Source organism: Engraulis encrasicolus, chromosome 20, assembly GCF_034702125.1.
Source record: "Engraulis encrasicolus isolate BLACKSEA-1 chromosome 20, IST_EnEncr_1.0, whole genome shotgun sequence".
Lineage (NCBI taxonomy): Eukaryota > Metazoa > Chordata > Actinopteri > Clupeiformes > Engraulidae > Engraulis > Engraulis encrasicolus.
In genome coordinates, this window is record NC_085876.1 from 40,610,823 (window position 1) to 40,633,630 (window position 22,808).

Here is a 22,808-nt window from a genome sequence, read left to right on the forward strand (position 1 = left end):
AATGTTTTTTTCCCAGTCATAATGGAATACTTAGATACAATACTTAGAATTTGATGGTGATGGTAAGTATTCATGAAAAAGCTAACATTAGTGAATGGGTAGCATGAATTCTGGAAATAAACAACTAAAAATCTCACACAGTGTCCCTTTAAACAATAAAGTTTGCCTTGCATGAATCAGTGATGCTGCTACCACTGGTGCTACAGAAAGGCTGCAATTGGTCAAATTCATCTTTGCAAAGGGTGCGCCACTGGAGCCACATTCAAAGTTATGCTGAAAGAAAAATTGCTTCCCTCTACTCTCACACTGTTCCCCAACTCGGAAATGTTATTTTCAGCAGGACAATGCTCCAAGCCATGCAGCTTGGTCAACTAGTGTGAGGATGGAGGACTACCAGGTCAAGACCCTGTCGTGGCCAGCCCAATCTCCAGGCTTGATCCCATTGAAAACCCTCTGAAATGTGATCCAAGAGGAAGATTGGTGGTCACAAGCCATCAAATAAAGTTCAGCAACTTGACTCTTTGCAATGGGAGTGGACTTTAAGTCACTCAGCTCTTGCTTACACTGCACACGTGAATCGAAGGTTAAAAATGTTCACATCTCAGGACTCACGTCCTCGCAATATACGACCCAAAAGTCGGATGCGACCAGAACGCTCACACTGTACGACGCAACAGATGAGAAAAACTCGCACCTGAGGTAGAGGGGAGGATGCGCTCAGGAGCAATGTGTGCCTTTTTGTGCATGGGTAGTGTGAAATGTAGTGTCAAATCACTGCTTCAACTGTGCAATTCACTCACGAGGGATGACCAGGATTTCAAACAGTTTTCACTTTCTTGTGACTATACGATTGCTGATCGCAAGCTGCTCGTGAGGTGAAGTCCCTTGTCGTTACCATGAGTGCGTTGCAATATGCGACCTTGCCTCCTCCACTTGCGCTTGTCTCCTCGTCCCGCCTCCTGGCCCCTCCTCCATGGAGAAAACGATAAAAGTTTCCCAGCCGTCAGCCTAGCCACAACAACTTTTGAGGGACTGCTTTTCATTCACCATCCCAATTGCAAATGAGAAAAAGACTCTACAATTGAGCTTTTGCAAGATATTGAAATATAATAATGTTGTCAGTGATGTCATCATGACATATTACTTCCTGGTACGAGGAGAGAAGCAAGTGGAGGAGGCAAGTGGAGGAGGCAAGGTCGCATATTGCAACGCACTCCATATGTTCGCTACACAATGGGACTCTCGAGATTGACCTCCCGATTGAGCCACAAATCGACCCGATTCCCAAAAAGTCATGTGACTCACATTGTGCCCGGCATAAGTGGCTAATGCAAATACTTGTCAGTGCTCCCGGACCTAGCCAAACTATCATCAACTTTCAAATCTGTTCGAGACTTGGTTTGATCAAGAGCATAACAATTAACATTTCCCAAACGGCATTTCCCAAATGGCCTCCCTTGGTTTGCTAATGGTTGTCTGCCTCCCAACACAGTGGGAGAAGTTCCCGATTTTGAGAGAGAGCTCAGAAAGTACTTGCATTGCTCTTGACCTGGGGTGAGTTTCTCAAAAGAGAAGTTGCTAGCCTGTTATCAACTTCGGTAGTTGCCAATGGGAAAATGCATTGAAAACAACAAAGTAACTAATGTAGTAAGCAACTTTGGTTTCGAGAAATCCACCCCTGACTAGTAGTAACGCTGAAGTTGTCGCGTCACTAGGAAGAGCATGGCCTTGGCTGGCTATCCCGGACCCACCCACCTGTGGCGCGGTACAGCAGGGATCGCAGCAGCTCCACCTCTGTGTGCAGCTCGGCCAGTCTGAAGTGGACGGCCTGGTGGTAGAGCACTGGCATGGTGAAGATCTTCCTCTGTCGCGTGTAGCCCACCGTGTCCTGGATCACCTTGTCCATCATCGTCAGAACTGTGCACAGGCACAACAACACAACATTACGTTAGCACAATTACTAACAGTGAAAAATGAGAAAAGGTCGCACCATGCATAGGCTCATCATTGTCAGAACTGCGCAGGCACAACAACACAACATTACGTTAGCACAATCACTAACAGTGAAAAATGAGAAAAGGTCGCACCATGCATAGGCTCATCATTGTCAGAACTGTGCACAGGCACAACAACACAACATTACATTAGCACAATCACTAACAGTGCAAAAATGAGAAAAGGTCGCATCATGCATAGGTTCTTTATTATTACAGACAGCAGACAGTTGTCCATAGTCAGACAGCACAACAACACAACATTAGCACAATCACTAACAGTGAAAAATGAGAAGAGGTCGCACCATGCATAGGTTCTTCGGAAACGCATCTGTGTAATAATAAAGAACCTATGCATGGTGCGACGACCTCTTCTCATTTTTCAGTTTTACAATACTTTGGTCAGTACTCTCAAAAAAAGAAGAAAAACTTGTTGGGTGAGGCTTGCTCCAACTTTTATGAACAATCACTAACAGTCTAATAATATGAAAGAGACAAAAACTAGATTTGTTTTTTTGTTTTGCTTTTTCAATTCAGTTTTTTCCTGAAATGCTCCCAGCATCTTGTATCCGACTCCTTTCTTTTTCTCCCCCTACCTTACTTTTTTGTAATTACACACGGAGCGAAACTCTCCAAAAAAGACAAAGGCGCCCATACATTGTAGTAATGTAATAGCGGAGTGTAAGAACTGGGTAACACTTAACAATAACTACGCAAAAAAGCACTTTATTAACCTTTAATCATAATTAACATTTAACAAAGCATTTACAAATGTTTGTAAATGAGTAAAAAATGAACTACGACATCACAGTGGAGTGGGAATCAACTTCTACTGTGTGAGTTTTATGTGGTTTCATGTCTTCTGGTCTTTGGAGGATAAACTTCCCAGGAGCGATAAGACTGTGCTGTGTCTGTTGTGTTGACATAGCATTTCTTGCCCATTTATAAACATTTGTAAACATTTTGTTGATAATTAGTTAATTATTTATAAAGTGTTTATAAAGCTTTTTTTGGGGTAGTTATTGTAAAATGTTACCAAGAACTGTTTCTAATATGACTCACTCAACCAGAAAAGTTTCACTTGTGAGCAACTGGACTTTTGGCTGAAGGAGAGTCTTGACAGACAATAGGCATTTCTCAAAACCTAGTGCGCGCACTTCCAAGTGTATTCAGGCTAATTAGTCACGCCGAGTGATTGGATACTCTTTATTAGTCACACCCAGTGATCGGATACTCCTTGGAAGTGTGCGCACTAGCTTTTAATATGACTCAAACACAAATTACATGCTAAAAAGAAATGTTTATAAACCATTTACACACCCAAGTATCTCAAATGCTCCTGATAGAGAAGAACTCTGTCGAGGTCTTCATTCAGTGACATGTACTGTGTTCACTCCATTACAATATTGTACAATGGGTAAGATTTTTGTACTATGAACATTTATTAGTCATTTCTTGAATGACCTTCACCCCTACGGTTGATTCCTGGAAGGCCAACAACTCACCGGGTTGAAATAACCACATGCACAATCCAGGAAACCTCTGATTAAGCTAGGCGGACTTCCACAATCCACATCCCTGAAATACACGCCCTTGACCCTGTCAATGTTTTATTACCACTGTAGGGGGTGGAAATCACTGAAGACCAGAGCATGCCAGAATGCCATGCCCCGTGTTGCCAGATGTGTCTGACCAAAACGTTCTCAAAAACCGCCAAAATGTGTTAAATTCCGCCCAATTTCAACAAATTACATTGATTTCTATGGGCATAAAACGACAGGAAAAAAAAACAACGCTAAATGGCCAATTTTTCCCGTTTTTACCCGCAGATGGCCATCCCAAGTAGCCCAATTGGGCGGGTAACAGTGGCAACACTGGCCATGCCATGAAATTGTTTCCTCTCTTAGTCCACCTCAGGCATGAGCAGGAGGACTGCTTCACAATACCACAAGACAGTCAGTAACTACAGTACATACAGTGCAGTTTATTGCTTTTACTGTTTTTTTCACAGTTTTTACTGTTTTTAATTCCTTAGACAAGAGTCTTATTTTACTAGGCATTTATCAATCTAGTTACTTCTTCTCATGTATTCTATACTCCTTTTATCATATATTTAACACTCTATTCTTATTTAGTACCCCTGTCACTTCATGTGACACCATGTCTCTTTGATAGGATGCACTAGGTCACTTTTGGTGTTGTCCATGTGTTCATTGTGGGTTGCTTGTATGTTATGTGTGTCCTATGTCCTGAGTGTTTTGTATGAGCGACGCTCCCTTAACTGCAAATCAAATCTACCCTTGGGTACCAATAAAGTAATCTTTGTTTTTAAAACAAAAGCTTACCGGTAAGCCCAATGATGGACTAATTTGATGTACTACATGCACTTGCAGGGCAGAGCAGAGCAGAGCAGTGGCAAGATCTTGTCCTCTGTATCTGGCTAAATGTGCCCAATTATCATCATCATCATAATCTGCAACATTTGCAAAATGTGCAGATCATCAGCTGCGAGAGGATGGGTGACTCAGGTTTCCTTAGGCAGCAAGGGACATTTCAACAGACTACCGTCATCAAGTGCAAGTGTGTGTGTGTGTGTGTGAGTGTGAGTGTGAGTGTGAGTGTGAGTGTGAGTGTGAGTGTGTGTGTGTGTGTGTGTGTGTGTGTGAGTGAGTGAGTGAGTGAGTGAGTGTGTGTGTGAGTGTGAGTGTGAGTGAGTGAGTGAGTGAGTGAGTGAGTGTGAGTGTGAGTGAGTGAGTGAGTGAGTGAGTGAGTGAGTGAGTGAGTGGGTGGTGAAGGAAGGAAATGACCAGTCTTCCTCAGTCCTCTACTAGTGTGCATGCACATGGGTTTCTGTGCCTGTGCCTGTGCCTGAAGGGGGGTGATGAGGGAAGGAAATGACCCGTCTTCCTCTACTAGGGAGGAAAGCCAACTTTCTAAACAGCGCTTGGCTCTGATGCAAGAGCGCACAATGAGTCTCCCGGCCAGAGCCACAGACGTAGAGAGTTTAGAGCGTCAGAGAGTAAAATACGAACACATTCACATGATAAACAGCTCTCTGCTTTTGCTTCAGGGGAGCATATGTTTTAGGAGTTCTGCTCCCATGAACTGTGAAAGCCTCCACCTCTGTCTCTCTGTCTCTCTCTCTCTCTCTCGCACACGCAACTTCTGCTGGCCATGGACACTGTGCATGTTGTGAAATAGGATGGATCAGCCCCAGGTGTTTTCATTAGGCTTGTTGCACAGCAAGGGGCCAATTTCAGGTTAAGGCTTTACTAAACACACACAGACTCACAACACTTACTGTTAGAGACGTAAGAACCACCAAACTCTGAGCCCTATTGCACAAGCAGGTGACATTTCAATACCCCCACCTAACCCCACCCCCCGGAATGAGATAGTTTCCCGATCTTCTCCCATCTCTATCTCCCATTACAATCCTGCCTCCTCTCGTACTGTCAATAAAAGGCAAGAAAAGATTTTTTAAAATAGTTTAGACATGAGTGTGAGAGAGGCAGCAAGTGAATGGGGAGAGAGATGGGAAAGGATTGAGAAACAACCTCTGGCCGGAATCGAACCCGGGTCCCCGGTGTAATGGTAGTACCAGAGATTCTTTAAGTATAGAGATATGCCAACATAATAGGTTTCTATGGGCACCTAACGCGACCAGGTTCCGGTCTGCCTAAAGGGCCGTGTCATAATGCTCCTACAATGAATAGAACAGTCCTTAGGTCTGCCTAAAGGGCCGTACACACACGTTGCTGCTAGTTACTCGCTCAGCGGATGAAGTCAATAGAATGTCTACGTGTTCTAGCGAGTCTCGCTGGCGAGTAGGCGAGGAGAGTACAAGCGATGCGATGTGGGCGGGTTCCGAGATAAACTTATTTTATCTTCGAGCGACGCGAGTTAAGCGAGTAACCAATTGGAATGCAGAATACAGATTATTGACAGGTGACGTTGCCCCTGTGGTGTTCTGACCACCCAACTTCTGCACGTCGCCATCACACTTTGGTTAAACGTGTTGAGGAAAATACATCCAATACAGTGTCCACCATCAAAGGCTCATATGCATGGTTGTGCACAGCACACGATCAACGTTAAACAGCGTAGGCCTACAGTATATCACGAAAGTGAATACACCCCTCACAGTTTTGCAGATTTTTGAGTATATCTTTTCATAGGAAAGCATTACAGAAATGTAACTTTGACACAATGATTAGTGACCTTTTAACAACATATTTAACCGCTTAAATTTCTTGTTCACTCAGAAAAAAACAAAATACAGCCATTAATGTTTGAACATGTACTCACAAAAGTGAGTACACCCCAGATTAAAATCCGGTAGAGAAGGGGCTATGTTGGCTCGAATCGTCTCGAAATGAAACGAAATGAAAAGGGATGACAAGGCAGGTCATCAGTGTGCGTTTCAACCTTTCTTTGCATTGAACTTTTAAATTTTGAGTCTGCATCTGGCTTAAATAGATTGGTGTGAGATTTGAATGCAATCCTATGGAGAATATCATGATCTGCTTCAGTAGTCACAGTGCATGTTGACATGCATGTTTCTTTTAGGTGTATTTCAGATTGCCAATGTTGACAGCATTCATGCATCCCCAAACCATGTCAGTCCCACTACCATGCTTGGCTTATGAGAGGATACACCTTTTTTGTAAAACTCACTTATTTACCACCACACATGCTTGACACCATCTAAAGCAAATTTGTTTATCTTGGTCTCTTCAGATCACACGACATGGTTCCAGTGATCCATATCCTTGGTCTGTTCATCTCTCTTGAGACCAAGATAAACAAATTTGCTTTAGATGGTGTCAAGCATGTGTGGTGGTAAACAAGTGAGTTTTACAAAAAAGGTGTATCCTCTCATAAGCCAAGCATGGTAGTGGGACTGACATGGTTTGGGGATGCATGAATGCTGTCAACATTGGCAATCTGAAATACACCTAAAAGAAACATACATGTCAACATGCACTGTGACTACTGAAGTAGATCATGATATTCTCCATAGGATTGCATTCAAATCTCACACCAATCTATTTAAGCCAGATGCAGACTCAAAATGTAAAAGTTCAATGCACAGAAAGGTTGAAACGCACACTGATGACCTCCCTTGTCATCCCTTTTCATTTCGAGACGATTCGAGCCAACATAGCCCCTTCTCTACCGGATTTTAATCTGGGGTGTACTCACTTTTGTGAGTACATGTTCAAATATTAATGGCTGTATTTTGTTTTTTTCTGAGTGAACAAGAAATTTAAGCGGTTAAATATGTTGTTAAAAGGTCACTAATCATTGTGTCAAAGTTACATTTCTGTAATGCTTTCCTATGAAAAGATATACTCAAAAATCTGCAAAACTGTGAGGGGTGTATTCACTTTCGTGATATACTGTACATTTTGTTTCGTATAGACGTTATTGGCGCGGACAGCGGGAGCCATGACAACCAGTAAACAAAATCACCCAGAGCGAGTGGCAAGTAGGCGAGTGAGCAAGTAGCGAGTAAATAGCAGCGACGTGTGTGTACGGCCCTTAAGGGGGGCCCTAATAGAACCAGGAAACAATGGGCCAATAGAACCTCTCTCTCTCTCTACTCTCTCTGCTAGTACTAGCCCAGTGAGTCCCTGGCCCTCATGACTTACGGGCTGCTTAGTACAGGGCCGGATTAATGCAGAGGCTAGGTATGGCTGCAGCCTAGGGGCCCCTACCTGCCAAGGGGGCCCTGGTTGTCCAAAAGTGAAAAATTGCAGAATTGTGACAAGATGCAATATTGAAAAATATATCTTTCTTTATCCAGTAGAGTTGATAGATATGTTATTCTCAATTCATAGCTCTTAACTATGACACCGTCTATGTAAATTTGTGGCGAAATTTGCCTTTTGGGGGCCCCACAGCAACTTATAGCCTAGGGACCCCAGGCCATGTTAATCTGACCCCCCCTGCCAGAGATTCTTTAAGTATATAGAGATATGCCAATGTAATAGGTTGCTATGGGCACCTAACATGACCAGGTTCCGGTCTACCTAAAGGGGCGTGTCATAATACTCGCATTACTAGCATTGAATAGAACAGTCCTTAGGTCTGCCTAGGTCTGCCTAAAGGGGGATTTCCCCCCCTCACCCTTGCAATAATAGAACCCGGAAACAATGGGCCAATGGAACCACTCTCTCTCTACTCTCTCTGGTGTCATCGCTGTCCCTTTGATGGAGAGTGGATGCCATGGCTCAGTCTGATTATGGCACGGAAAGGAGATGTTGCAAATGGGCTTTTCACTTTTACCCACCCAGCTTTTACCATGCCTAACTTCTATTAGAAATGATGTTTATTCACCTGTGAGAGGAGCCTATTGCACTGTTAGTGTGCTTAATAGTGTGTTTACCGCATTATTCATTTTATCAGCTAAATGCGGAATAGAAATGTGCAAAATCACACAACCTCATCTGCATTGGCATTGTGTGCACTGTGTGCGGAACCGTTTTGAATATTTCCTGCTTACTGTTGGCGGCGGCGAAGAGGCGTTCCTCCTGGAACTGCAGCATCTGGTAGGTGAAGCCCATTCCCTCCTAATCTGACCCCCCCTGCCAGAGATTCTTTAAGTATATAGAGATATGCCAATGTAATAGGTTGCTATGGGCACCTAACATGACCAGGTTCCGGTCTGCCTAAAGAGGCGTGTCATAATACTCCTACTAGCATTGAATAGAACAGCCCTTAGGTCTGCCTAGGTCTGCCTAAAGGGGGATTTCCCCCCCTCACCCTTGCAATAGTAGAACCCGGAAACAATGGGCCAATGGAACCTCTCTCTCTAATAGAACCCAGAAACAATGGGCCAATGGAACCTCTCTCTCTAATAGAACCCGGAAACAATGGGCCAATGGAACCTCTCTCTCTAATAGAACCCGGAAACAATGGGCCAATGGAACCTCTCTCTCTAATAGAACCCGGAAACAATGGGCCAATGGAACCTCTCTCTCTCTACTCTCTCTGCCCCTGCTTACTGCTGGCGGCGGCGAAGAGGCGTTCCTCCTGGAACTGCAGCATCTGGTAGGTGAAGCCCATTCCCTCCTTGCCGATCAGGTTCTTGTATGGCACCCGCACGTCGTCGAAGAACACCTCCGCCGTGTCCGACGAGAGCATGCCCATCTTGTTGATCTTGCGAGCGATGTGGACACCTTTCGACAACATCGACAATAAAATGAGAAAATTGAATGTCAAGAGAAAGACACACGCACACACACACACACGCACGCACGCACGCACACGCACGCGCACACGCACACGCCACGCACGCACGCACGCACGCACCTTTCTGAACAATATTTTGAAAGCTTGTGTCATCCGGCCATGCATACACATGTACACACACACACACACACACACACACACACACACACACACACACAGACACAGACACAGAGACACACAGACACAGAGACACAGAGACACACACATACACATATACACACGCATGCACACACACACACAGACACACAGACACACAGACACACACACCATGGGGTATTATTATTATTGGGACATATTCATGTACATGATCTAATGAACTCACCATATTCAGCACTGATTGACCATGTCCACGTGTAATGGTTATGCTGTGTTAATATTGATTAAACCCAAATTTGATGAATGTCAACATACATAAATATACAGCACACATACATGGTTGCACGCACACAGGCACACATCATGGGGTATTGTTAGTGAGACTTTTAGCGTGAGATTTTGTACGCTATACAGTATCAACTGACACTGATGATCACACACACACTGTATAATCAGTACTGTCAGTCTGTAATATTGTATACTGATAAAGACTTGAGAAGGTTTAATCAATATTAACACAGAACACCTGCCGTTTAGTCAATTGTAATAGATTATGCAATCCATTGATATGCACTGACAGTTTGTCAATTTGAAGTTACATGGTTACTACCATTGCAAATCTCTGCCAACGTGAACAGAATCCAATGCAATTGTGTTGGTATTGTGCTGTAATTTATTTTTTTTACTTGACCAATTGAAATCTGGTGGAGGTTGTTAGCCAACTGTCACTTGGTAAGTTCATAGGCAGACAGACACATATCCCTGACAACATAGGAGCTGTTTCCACGTAGCAGGATATTTTTATATGTGGATATTTTTTTCTCCTGGTTACATTGGTTTTGTCTTTCCGTTTCCACGTAGCAGATATTTAAAATCCAGATATAAAAAAACAGGCTTTAAAAATATCCTATTTAGGGGGCTGAAACGCATTTGTTACAATGGAGGATTTATTTTTTATCCACATGTTGCGCTTACACCTAAACAGGAGAAAAAAATACCCTGCTAAATAAATATCCTGCTACGTGGAAACAGCACCGTAGACAGATTCCAAACTCCACTGAATAGCAGAATTTTGTTGGTATTTTACCTTAAATATTTGTACATGCCTGTGTGTGTGTGTTATTATTGTGTTTTTGTTTTGTCATTATGGTCTAGTCAAGTAAGTGCATGGGCAGGGAGAGGAGAGACTTGCTGTTTTGCCAACATAGAATCTAAAGCTCCACTATGTGTACAGTTTTGGTATTAGGCATTTTATTATATTTTTCGCTTTAAATATATTTCGGTGTGTGTGTCTGTGTCTGTGTCTGTGTCTGTGTCTGTGTCTGTGTCTGTGTGGTTCGTCGTCGTAATGGTCTAGTCTAGTGTAGTATTTGGTAGCCTTGGGCATATACACAAACTTGTCTTAACAGGACTGCAGCTATCTGAACTGTGCAAAACAACAGCAAAAAGACTGGCAAAATATTATTCAATCTCTGCCATCATAGGCAGTTTGTCCATCTGGAGACGGAGATGTCATATTTACCCATAGACAATATTGGACAGACTAACTGTATGATCATCCCTCTACAACTCTGCTGTGATTTCCATCAGTATTTGGATCTCTGTAACTTTTAATGGGCTGTGATCCAAATAAAAGTACTAAACTCTGTGTGTGTGTGTGTGTGTGTGTGTGTGTGTGTGTGTGTGTGTGTGTGTGTGTGTGTGTGTGTGTGTGTGTGTGTGTGTGTGTGTGTGTGGTGCGTGTGTGTTGCATCATCGCAATGGTCTAGTCACCTGGTGTGTTCATGGGCAGGCAGATGAGAGACTTGCTCTTGTGCGGAGGGCCGTCGCTGGTGTTGGCCAGGAGACACATCCAGTCGGCCTGCGTGCCATTGGTGGTCCACATCTTGCCCCCGTTAATGACCAGCTCGTCCCCCTTACGCACCGCTTTGGTCTTGATGCCTGGGGGGTGGGGAGAAAAAATAATCTTCATAAGTAGGGCTGGGTAAAATAATCGGTTTCATCGATAATCGATCGATTTCATTTAAAATTCACATAATTGATTCACAGGGCACAAAATCGATTTTTTTGGTTCTTTTTCTTTTTGTTCTTTTTGTTTAATTTAGCTCTATGGAAATTAGGCCTAGGCGTACTTATTACAAATTAGCAATCTGTTAACACTGTCAAGTCACAGCCCTTTGACATTTTTATATAAAAATAGACAACAGCATCTTTTGGGGGAAATCCTGGCACCACGAAGGGAACGGATTGAATCGATTCGGAATTAATTCAATCGAATCGTGATTAATCAATTCAAAGACCTAAGAATCGAAATCGAATCAATACAGGAACATGGCTGCGATACCCAGCCCTATTCATATGGGTAAGAGTATGCACATCCCACCTCTCTGAGGCCAGGTGCAGGACAAAGCCTGCACCTGCAAAAAGTAGAAGTCTGCACACTGTAGCTCCACTTTGAAATTTATTTAGGTCATACAACGTTTTGACCCAACAGGGTCTTCATCAGGCATGTGACCCTGATGAATCATGCCTGATGAAGACCCTGTTGGGTCGAAACGTTGTATAACCTAAATACATTTCAAAGCAGAGCTACAGTGTGCAGACTTCTACTTTTTTCCACGGGGAGAAAAAATAAGAAATAAACAAGTACAGGAAAGGCCGTCAACTTCAAATCCATAATAAATGATGTTTGCACGTTTTGAATCATGCTTTTGCTAATTACATTCCTGGATGACGTTCACGGTTCCTTACGCTGAGGAGGAGAAAACACAAATCAATCAAAATGGAACGACACTCCATCTCCATGTGTCTGTTTGGAATTCTCTGTTGGAGTCTTCCTTTGGAAAGTGCGCTCAACTGTTAACTATTTCTTACAAGGTCTTCGGGTGCGAGCAAACAGCAAAGTTAATATTTAGTAAAAAAGCAGAACTCTCGTGTATAATTCTTGTAGTTTAATCTAGGTGGTTAGCATGACAGACAGATGTTTCGGCGTAAGCCTTCTTCAGCGTCTTAGAATTCCATGCGTCTGTTTGGAATTCTCTGTTGGCGCATGCCTCTGGCCACGTTGACAGCTATCTGTGCTGAACAATGGGAAACTACAGTTAGGGCCATAAATATTTGGACATCTGCACAATTTTAGTCTTTTTGGTGCTGTACACCATCCCAATGGATTTGAAATGAAACAAACAATATGTACATTAACAGCAGACTTTCAGCTTTAATATGGGGGTGTTTGCGTCCAAATCGAGTGAACTGTGAAGGAATTATGACATTTTCTATCAGTGCCACCCCATTTTTAAGGGACCAAAAGTAATTGGACAGTCTAGTATGTATACATCAAACTTTCAATCTTTAATTATTTGGTTGCAAATACTTTCCAGTCAGTTACAGCCTCTAATTTGCAATCCATAGACATCAATAGACACTGGGTTTTATCTCTGGTGATGCTATGGTGAGCTCTCTATTGCAACAGTCTTCAGTTCCTGCTTATTCTTAGGGTACCTTCAGTTTTGCCTCCAGCAAGTGAAATGCTTGCTCAACCGTACTCAGGTGAGGTGATTGACTGGGCCATTGAATAATATTCCACTTTTTGGGGTAGAAATGGCTTAGTGGCTTTCAGATGAAGCTTTGGGTCATTGTCCATCTGCACTGTGAAGCATTGTCCAATGAGTTCAGAACCATAAGGTTTAATATGACATGATAATATAGCCTGAAAATCTTCAGAATTCATCCTGTGGCTTTTGTCTGTAGTCCTCATCATCAATAAATACAAGTGGAAAATAGTATGGACAGATATGCATGCCCACACCATGACACTACCACCACCATGATTCACTGATTGGGTGGTATGCTTTGAATCATGAGCAGTTCCTTCCCTTCTCTATACTCCTTTCTTCCCATTACCCTTGTACAAGATGATGTTTGTCTCCTCTGTCCATAGGATGTAGCTCAAGACCTATACAGTCTTTTTAAGACGTTGTTTGGCAAAGCCAAATCTGGTATTGCTATTTCTGATGCAATCAATAATTTACATCTTTTAGTAAACCCTCTGTATTTCCTATGGTGAAGTGTTCCTCAATGTTCTTGATCTTTTTCTTGATTGTTGCCTTGGACATGTATCCACCGTTCACCTGGACACTGTTCTACATCTGGCCAACTGTTGGGAGATGGGTTTTTGTTCACCAGATACAGAATATTGTCTGTCATCCACAGTATTCGTTTTCCATGTCTGCCAGGTAATTTGGTGTTGCTCTGGTATTTATTTTTTTCCAACATTCTGAACTCTTGAATTATTCAATGTTTCCCCATCTCTCAAATGGGTTTGTTATGATTTTTTTCAACCTCATGATGGCTTGCATCACTGATGGTGACAGGTGGACTTTGGATCTCATGGATATTCCGTTAAAATATATGGAAATGCAAATGGAACACTTCAAATGAACTCTAAGACCTTGTATTGACATCTTGGTGATGGTGTAGTAAGGGAATAACACACATCTGACTGGAAAATAGCTGAGAAGCCTACTGTCCAATTACTTTTGATCCCTTGAAAAGTGGGCAACACACACAAAAAACGTTGCTATTTCATTCCTGTTTATGCGATATGGATTTTAACACATTAACATTAACGCTGAGAGTCTACAGTTAATGCACAGCTTGTTTGTTTTATTTCAAATCCATTGTGGTGGGATATATGGTGGAAAAGGATGATGATTGTGTTGCTGTCCAAATATTTCTGGCCCTAACTGTATAACCAACGCTGGACTGGGGGAGAAATAAGGCCCGGGCACTTTGGCTTAAAGGGGCCCCTCACAATTAGCTACGCAGAACTGACTCACCGCCGGTGGGCCCCGCACCCTTGTGGGCCCCTATTTTCAGAAATGTTAAAATATATACTGTATATTTGAATATATATTTTTTTAATATTTCAGAAAATAAGGGCCCACGAGGGTGCAGGGCGCACCGGGAAATGGCCGCTATGCCAGGTGGCCAGTCCAGACTTGTCTCTGACCACTGAATGAGTCAGTCTGATGTGGTGAAGTGAGCCATCCATCCAACCACGGTCTGAAAGGATTCAACTTCTTCATTTCCATGTGGCAGAGTAGAGTAGGCCAGTAGAGTTAAGGAAATTAAAGTAAGCAGCAGCATATTATTATTATTATCACAAATTCGTACATATCTTCATACAGCAACCTTTTGGTCAGATTGGGATTGCAAGTTGATGTCTGTGACTATTTAAACTGATTGAACTCATTCAAACTATTAAAACAACATTGCGACTAGACCAGCACTGAGCCTAGAGTGTATTTTAACTGACAGATTAAGACGTGGCCTACCATTTTAGTAACAACAAGTTTATAATAGAGAGTTTGCACGAAGGGGTTCACTGCCTACTACTAAATAATCACATGCTCAACGACCCACAGCACTAACCATCTAGTGAAGTTTGCGGATGATACAACACTGGTGGGCCTCATCACTAAGGGCGATGAGACTCACTACAGAGAAGAAGTAGACCTGCTGGCCAGATGGTGCAAAGACAACAACCTCCTGCTGAATGTCAACAAGACCAAGGAGATTGTTGTCAACTTTCAGAGGGTCCAAAAACAACTGCCACCACTGACCATCGACGGTGATGCTGTGGAGAGAGTGAGCAGCACCAAGTTCCTTGGAGTGCACATCAGCGACGACCTCTCTTGGACCACCAACACTACATCACTGGCGAAGAAGGCCCATCATCTACTTCTTGCGCAAACTAAAGAAGGCAAGTGCTACACCCTCCATCATGACAACATTCTACAGAGGAACCATAGAGAGCGTCGTGTCCAGCTGCATCACAGTGTGGGGAGGAAGCTGCACGGAGAAAAACAGGAAGACACTCCAGCGTGTTGTGAACACAGCGAAGAAGATCATTGGAGTACCACTCCCCTCCCTGCAGGACATTTACACCACACGCCTCACCCGGAAAGCACTGATGATCATCAAAGACACAAGCCACCCTGCACACAAACTGTTCAGCCTCCTGCCCTCTGGAAAGAGGTACAGGCGCCTCCGTTCCCGTACCACCAGGCTTGCAAGCAGCTCCATGCACCAAGCAATCAAGATACTGAACACTCAACCCACTCTCCCTCCACTGTCAGCCTCTAGCCAGCCAGGCCACTGACAACCCCCCCCCCCCTCATCCCCACCACCATATCTGCGACTGAACATTCCACCTGCACTACTATATTTGTGACTGAACTTTCAACCTGCACTAACTCAAAACATGCACATGCACATGCACACACACACACACACACACACACACACACACACACACACACACACACACACACACACACACACACACACACACACACACACACACACACACACAAGCACACTGCACTTTCTGCACTAAATCCAAACATACACACACTGACACACAACTCACACAGACACACAGACACACACACAGACACACATACAGACACACACCACACTTTCTACCTGCACTAAACACACACACACACACACACACACACACACACACACACACACACACACACACACACACACACACACACACACACACACACACACACACACACACACACACACACACAGCTGCTGGTGGTGTACTTGATAGACCTATTTTAATATTTATTTTCTTCAAAATGCTACTATTACTATGTCAGAACGCTATAAAGGACTTTTGGGGAAAGCACAAAAAATACCTCCTCTTAATGTATGTTCTCTACAAGTCTTCTGTTGTCCAGTCTTACACTTTAAATGTCTGTATGAGCACTGTCTATGTCCATACTGTCTTATGTCCATGTATGAGTACTGTCTATGTCTATACTGTCTATGTCCTTACCTAGATTAGTCTATGTCTGCATGTAAAGAAATATGTATAATGCATAATGTATGACCAGTGCATGAGAAGAAATTGACAATAAAACCAACTTGAATGACTTGAATGACTTGAATCACATGCTGCAGCCAGGGCAGTCAGGAATGTCAATATCCCAACACGAAAATCAGAGCCTTGAGATCGGGACTCACTAATTCGACGCCCTTTCGGTACTTACCGCTTACGTCATACGACCCTAAACCTAAACCTAAACCTAACCCTAACCTTAACCCTAAACCTAACCCTAACCTTAAATCGCTTGTTTGAAATGTTTGATTACCATGTGAAGTACCGAGAGGGCGTCAAACTAGTGGGTCCCCAGTAAGAGAGGCGAGCACACCAATCCACATTGGGTCTCACAGGCTCATTCACAGGCTTTCACAGTATCGGTCAGTGAATTTACATTGTACATTTAATGATGAGTGAACTCTTGTTTAGTTTAGAATAAAAAAATAATTCAACCAACAAACTATCTGGATAAGAGCACGCCATACTCTACAAACTTTTATAGGCCAACTTCCGATAAAACACAGTTTTACTCACTCCTTTTGAAAATCGGACGGTCACCCCAAGTTAAACTCGCTTGCAAGGCTCTCATAGCGGTGCGTCACCTGGCCTGGCTGTGTTTCCCGGTGTTTCCCAATTGACATACAGTTGAGGACGATATTATTAGCCTCCCTCCTGAAATTAGACATTTCTCTTGATTTCTCAGTGAGAATGACCATTATGAACCGTTTCTGTTATTCTGGAAACAAATACACTGATGGAGATAATGTCCAATGAGTTGAATTTGCATTTTTCTATCGTTACAATGAGTTTTAACAAAAAAGGGCAAAAATGACAAGGACAAAATTAGCGGAGCTTATAGGCTATAGAATCTCTATCGCCATTGAAAGTTATTTCTCCCCGTCGAAGGAGAAAGTCAAGGCCCTGCATGCGCGCACAGACACCCCTCTCTGCCCACCGTTGAACCCTTATTCAAACTGTAAGCATGTTTCTATGATTCATAAAAAAAAAAATGTTTGAGTTGACTACAAAGATAGATGCGCTGTTTACAGCTAATTTGATGAGTTTTGTCACGTGTTTAATTGTTTTGGCGAGACATTTGCGCACTGTTAAAATAAAGTCAGTTATAGTGGTGGTCCGTAATTATTTAGGACGCAGAGAAAACCTCTGCCCGAAGTGACGGGGCTCCACCAACCTTTATCGATTCAGCCCTTGGATTTGCCGCTGGGCACGGTTTGAGTTGCTGTTTGTGTTGTGTTGTCAGTCGAGGTGGAGGTAAATCAATCCACACAATCGGCCTCCGGGACAACACAATAATTTTGGCACAACTTGGTTTAAAATAAATGCCCAATTTTCCATGATGACCCAAATATCCTCAACAACCACTCGTAAGACACAAAAAAATCCTCGCCTGACCAGCTGCCGCCCTCACGCCTTCACAGAACCGAAATGCCAGGAGCCTCGCGGTTTGCGCTTTTGACGCCTGCTCACATTTTCCACTTTTAATGTTCATGTTTGCCGGTCACGCTTCATACATTGCATTTCGCAGCAGACCGGTTGGGGAAAATAAGACAAAAGAAATTTTTGCCTTTGACTCTCCTCCTCCGTAGACCCAGCGCGTGTCCAATTCAAAATGCTTTTTGATCCCTAGACGTTGATCAGAATTAAATGAAGGCGTTCATGTAAACTTGAAGGAGAATCATTTTTAATTCCAATCTTTTTAGACCTGAATTAAAAACACAACATAAAAGGTGGCATGCATGCTTTTTAGAGAAACAGAATAATGAAGACACCCTCAGCCGAGGCATCTTTTTTTAATCTTCATCTCGTGTTTCCAAATACATTTCGCAATATGTTGACTGTTTAGAATCTCGAGTGGCTGCAATGTAGAGATAAAGCATCCGGCATGGGCAAGAAATGACAACGACAGTTTCTCTCATCTCAGATAATGAATATTGCGAATACTCCTTATGCTGTGTGTGTGTGTGTGTGTGTGTGTGTGTGTGTGTGTGTGTGTGTGTGTGTGTGTGTGTGTGTGTGTGTGTGTGTGTGTGTGTGTGTGTGTTTGAGAGAAAGAGAAGCTGATAGACAGAAAGAGAGAGTGAGAGAGCTTGAGAGAGAGAGTGAGAGAGCTTGAGAGAGAGAGAGAGAGAGAGAGAGAGAGGGGTGACCTACTGGAGACGTCGGAGCCGGCCCCCACCTCGCTCACCCCCAGGCAGGCCACCTTGTCCCCCATGATGGACGGCAGCAGGAACTCCCTCTTCAGCTCCGCAGAACCAAACCTGGAGGAGGAGAGGAGAGGAGAGGAGAGGAGGAGGGGAGGAGAGGAGAGGAGGAGGAGGAGGAGGAGGAGAGGAGAGAAGAGGAAAGGAGAGAGAGAGGAGAGGAGGAGAGGAGAGGAGAGGAGAGGGGAGGAGAAGTGGAGGAGAAGAGAGGCGAGGAAAGAGGTGGAGGAGAGGAGAGGAGAGGAGGAGGGGAGGAGAGGAGAGGAGGAGGGGAGGAGAAGAGAGGCGAGGCGAGGAGAGGAGACGAGAGGAGGCGGGGAGAGGAGAGGAGAGGAGAGGAGAGGAGAGGAGAGGAGAGGAGAGGAGAGGGGAGGAGAGGGGGAGGAGAGGAGGAGGGGAGGAGAAGAGAGGGGAGGCGAGGAGAGGAGAGGAGAGGAGAGGAGAGGGGTGGGGAGGGGGAGGAGAGGAGGAGGGGAGGAGAAGAGAGGCGAGGCGAGGAGAGGAGAGGAGAGGAGGAGAGGAGAGGAGAGGAGAGGAGAGGAGAGGAGAGGAGAGAGGAGGTGAGAGGAGACGAGAGGAGAGGAGAGGAGACGAGAGGAGAGGAGAGGTGAGGAGAGGAGAGGAGAGGCGAGGGGAGGCGAGGCGAGGAGAGGAGAGGAGAGGAGAGGAGAGGAGAGGAGAGGAGAGGAGGCGAGGCGAGGCGAGGCGAGGCGAGGCGAGGCGAGGAGAGGAGAGGAGAGGAGAGGAGAGGAGAGGAGAGGAGGAGAGGGGAGAGGGGGTAGAGAGGAGGAGGGGGGGAGAGGAGAGGAGAGGAGGCGAGGCGAGGCGAGGAGAGGAGAGGAGAGGGGAGGGGGGGAGGGGAGTGGAGGGGAGGAGAGGAGGTGGAAGAGAGGAGGAGGGGGGGAGAGGAGAGAGGTGGAAGAGAGGAGGGGGGGAGAGGTGGAGAGGAGAGGAGAGGAGAGGAGAGGAGGCGAGAGGAGGGGAGAGGTGGAGGAGAAGAGAGAGGTGGAAGAGAGGAGGGGAGAGGAGAGGAGAGGAGAGGAAGAGAGGAGGAGGGGGGGTGGAGAGGAGAGGAGAGGAGGGAGGGGGAGGAGAAGAGAGAGGTGGAAGAGAGGAGGAGGGGGGAGAGGAGAAGAGTGGAGAGGAGAGGAGAGGCGAGGCGAGGCGAGGCGAGGCGAGGAGAGGAGAGGCGAGGAGAGGCGAGGAGAGGCGAGGATGATAGAGGAGAGGAGAGGAGAGGGGAGGAGAGGGGAGGAGAGGAGGCGAGGCCAGGACAGGACAGGACAGGAGATGTGGAGCAGGAGAGGTGCAGGAGAGGAGAGGTGAAGAGGAGAGGAGGAGGAGAGGAGAGAGGTGGAAGAGAGGAGAGGAAAAGAGGAGGAGGGGAGGAGAAGAGGGGAGTGCAGTGGTAGAAGAGATGAGGAGGGGAGGAGAAGAGAGGAGTGCAGTGGAGCGGAGATGAGAGGAGAGGATAGGAGAAGAGAGGAGAAGAGAGGAGAGGCGAGGAGAGGAGAGGAGAGGAGATGACAGGAGAGGAGAGGAGAGGAGAGTGGAGGAGAGGAGAGGTGGAGCAGGAGAGGAGAAGCAAGAAGTTGATGAGGGGAGAGAGGGAAAGGAGGAGAGTAGGAGGACAGGGAGGAGAAAGACGAGGGATGAGAGAGAGGACCAGAGGAGAGGGAGAGATGAAGAGGGAGATGAGGGGAGGGAAGGAGAAGAGAGAAGGGGAGCAAAGATGAGGGAGAGGAGGAGAGGAGCAGAGAATAGGGGGAGGTAAAGAGAGAGGAGGAGAGGGAGAGGTAAAGAGAGGAGGAGGAGAGGAGCAGAGGAGAGGGAGAGGTAAAGAGAGAGGAGGAGAGGAGCAGAGGAGAGGGAGAGGTAAAGAGAGAGGAGCAGAGGAGAGGGAGAGGTAAAGAGAGGAGGAGGAGAGGAGCAAAGGAGAGGGAGAGGTAAAGAGAGAGGAGGAGAGGAGCAGAGGAGAGGGAGATTTGGAAGAAGGTGAGTAGCAAAGAAGGAAGGAAGGTGGTGCAGGAGGAGGACAAAAAAGAGGGGGAGGCACAGTAGTGGAGGAGGAGAGAAAAAAGGGGGAGGTGGGGGAAGATGAGGAGAAAGAGTGGAGGAAAGAAAGGAGGAGGAAGAGAAAGAGGAAGAGGGGGACAAAGGGAATTCAACAGTGATAAGGCACTAAAGGGCTTAAAGCGCTCAGGACACTTTGCAGGGTAATATTACTCAGGTGCTCATCTGTACCGGGTGAAGTGTAGGTCCAAAAAAGTATTTTCACAAAACAACAGCTGCAGCAGTAGCGACAGTGTTGCCTGCCAGTACCACAAAACACACACACACACACACACACACACACACACACACACACACACACACACACACACACACACACACACACACACACACACACACACACACACACACACACACACACACACACACACACACACACAATTAAATAAGCATAATGCGGCGGCGACACACTGTTTTGCTTTTAATGAGAAGCCAAGCGCCCAGTTTTACTGCGGAGCCACCGCCCGTGAGTCACGTCTTTGAGGGCGCGCAATCGAATTGTTCCAAATAAAACCACTTAATCAAAGTTGAACCGCCGCGACGAATCCGACTGTGGCTTTCATTTCCAGAGAGTTGCCCTGAAGTTTTTCATTACAGAGTTCCCACTCTAATTCAGATATAACATTCCATGATTTTCCATGACTTTCCAGACACAAAAAACATAATTTCCATGACCACTTCCGTAAAAAGAATGGACATTAAACAAAAGATTGTCTTCACCCCTAGAGCCAATGCAGAGCCATCGCCAGACTTAGGTGGGCTCATTGCATTCTAGAATGTTGCACATTACAGCGTGAAATCAAGCCGTCTCTGGCGAAGAGTTCTAGTATAACCAGTAAGAAACAATGTTATACACCAAACAAAAATATTTTTGCTTCTACACAACTGTTAAGAAAATCCCATGATATTAAATGCCTGTGCATGCAAAATGGTAAAATTCCATGACTTTCCATGACTGGAAAAACTTATGAAATTCCATGATATTCCAGAAATTCCATGACCCGTGGGAACCATGAATCATTACTGTCCCTCACACTGTGTAAACAGGTACGCTCGCTCACTCTCATACTACATGCACATATACAGGGGTTAGACAAAATAATGGAAACATCTCTCATTTTGCATCCACAGTCAATTTTGCATCTGTCATTTTGCATCCACAGTTAATCCTGTTGGATGTGGTTCATCCTTCTTGGTGGTATGCAGACGTTCAGGGCTCTAAATTAACACACGCCAACCCGCCAAACACGGGTGAAAATTAATTTTGGCCGGTAGAAAAAAATACCTACCCGCCCATTTGGCTAGTAGCGCCCAAGTACAGTAAATTGTGAACGGTAAACGGCGGCTTGTATGACAACGATACGGCGAGATTTCCTACATTACCCATAAACACTCCCGTCATGACCCCACCCCACCGTGAGCTTTCCGAAGCAGCAGCCACTCCATGCTGCTGTTGCGCGCGCCAGGACAGAAAGCATTTCAGAGCTCTTGTGCGCGCACACTATTTTGACAGGCAACTCTTCCCTGCTCCTGTCGCTTTCGCTGCACCACTTTTAACGTCACTAGTCCTACTGTTACTATTACCATTCACCGACGCCGACACCAACACACCTTGCTCTAACAGGCTGCATTTTTAAGCTGCGAGGACCTAACCGAAGAGTTTCAATAACAGGAGTGTTGTGGAACGAAATAGCGACAAGGGCAGAGGAGGAGAACGGGCTGTCAGAGTAGTGTGAGCGTAGCTGTCAGTTGTCTTCTGAAATGTTTTAAGTCCTGGCGCAACTAAGTTGGAAGGGCCATCGGAAAGAAGGGCAGACCTTATGCCCGTGCGAGTAGGCTACGTGCGCTACGTACGCTATGGAAATAACAAAGGAAGCTAACTTTTCCGTGATATTATTTGCTTTTAGTTAAACACAGCGTATGCTTTGTTGTTATTTTGTTGCGCATGATAGAGAAGAGCTCCTGGAGGAAATAATGGTGCCTATAGCATCATACTGTAGGCCTAGGCCACATAAACACACAATAGGCACACACGACATCATATCCATTATTGCACAACGTGTGTGTGTGTGTGTGTGTGTGTGTGTGTGTGTGTGTGTGTGTGTGTGTGTGTGTGTGTGTGTGTGTGTGTGTGTGTGTGTGTGTGTGTTGACCTCTCCTCTCCTCCTCTTCTTTTCCTCTCATCTCTTCTCATTCCTTGGAGTTTGAGGTTTTGTAGTGTTTGGCTGTGTGTTTGGTTTAAAGGTCTGTTGTGTGTGTGGCTTG

General features: G+C 45.1%; 1 protein-coding gene across 1 annotated transcript in view; it reads right to left on the reverse strand.

The window, feature by feature from the left end:
- zgc:85777 (uncharacterized protein LOC405871 homolog) overlaps positions 1 to 22,808 on the reverse strand; it is a 62,916-nt gene that overhangs the window by 7,639 nt on the left and 32,469 nt on the right. Inside the window, exons 4-7 of the mRNA XM_063185952.1 lie at positions 18,421 to 18,527; positions 11,121 to 11,288; positions 9,005 to 9,178; positions 1,756 to 1,917 (exon numbers count right to left, since the gene is read on the reverse strand). Coding sequence (XP_063042022.1) covers positions 1,756 to 1,917; positions 9,005 to 9,178; positions 11,121 to 11,288; positions 18,421 to 18,527 — 611 coding nt within the window. The remainder of the gene's footprint in view (positions 1 to 1,755; positions 1,918 to 9,004; positions 9,179 to 11,120; positions 11,289 to 18,420; positions 18,528 to 22,808) is intronic.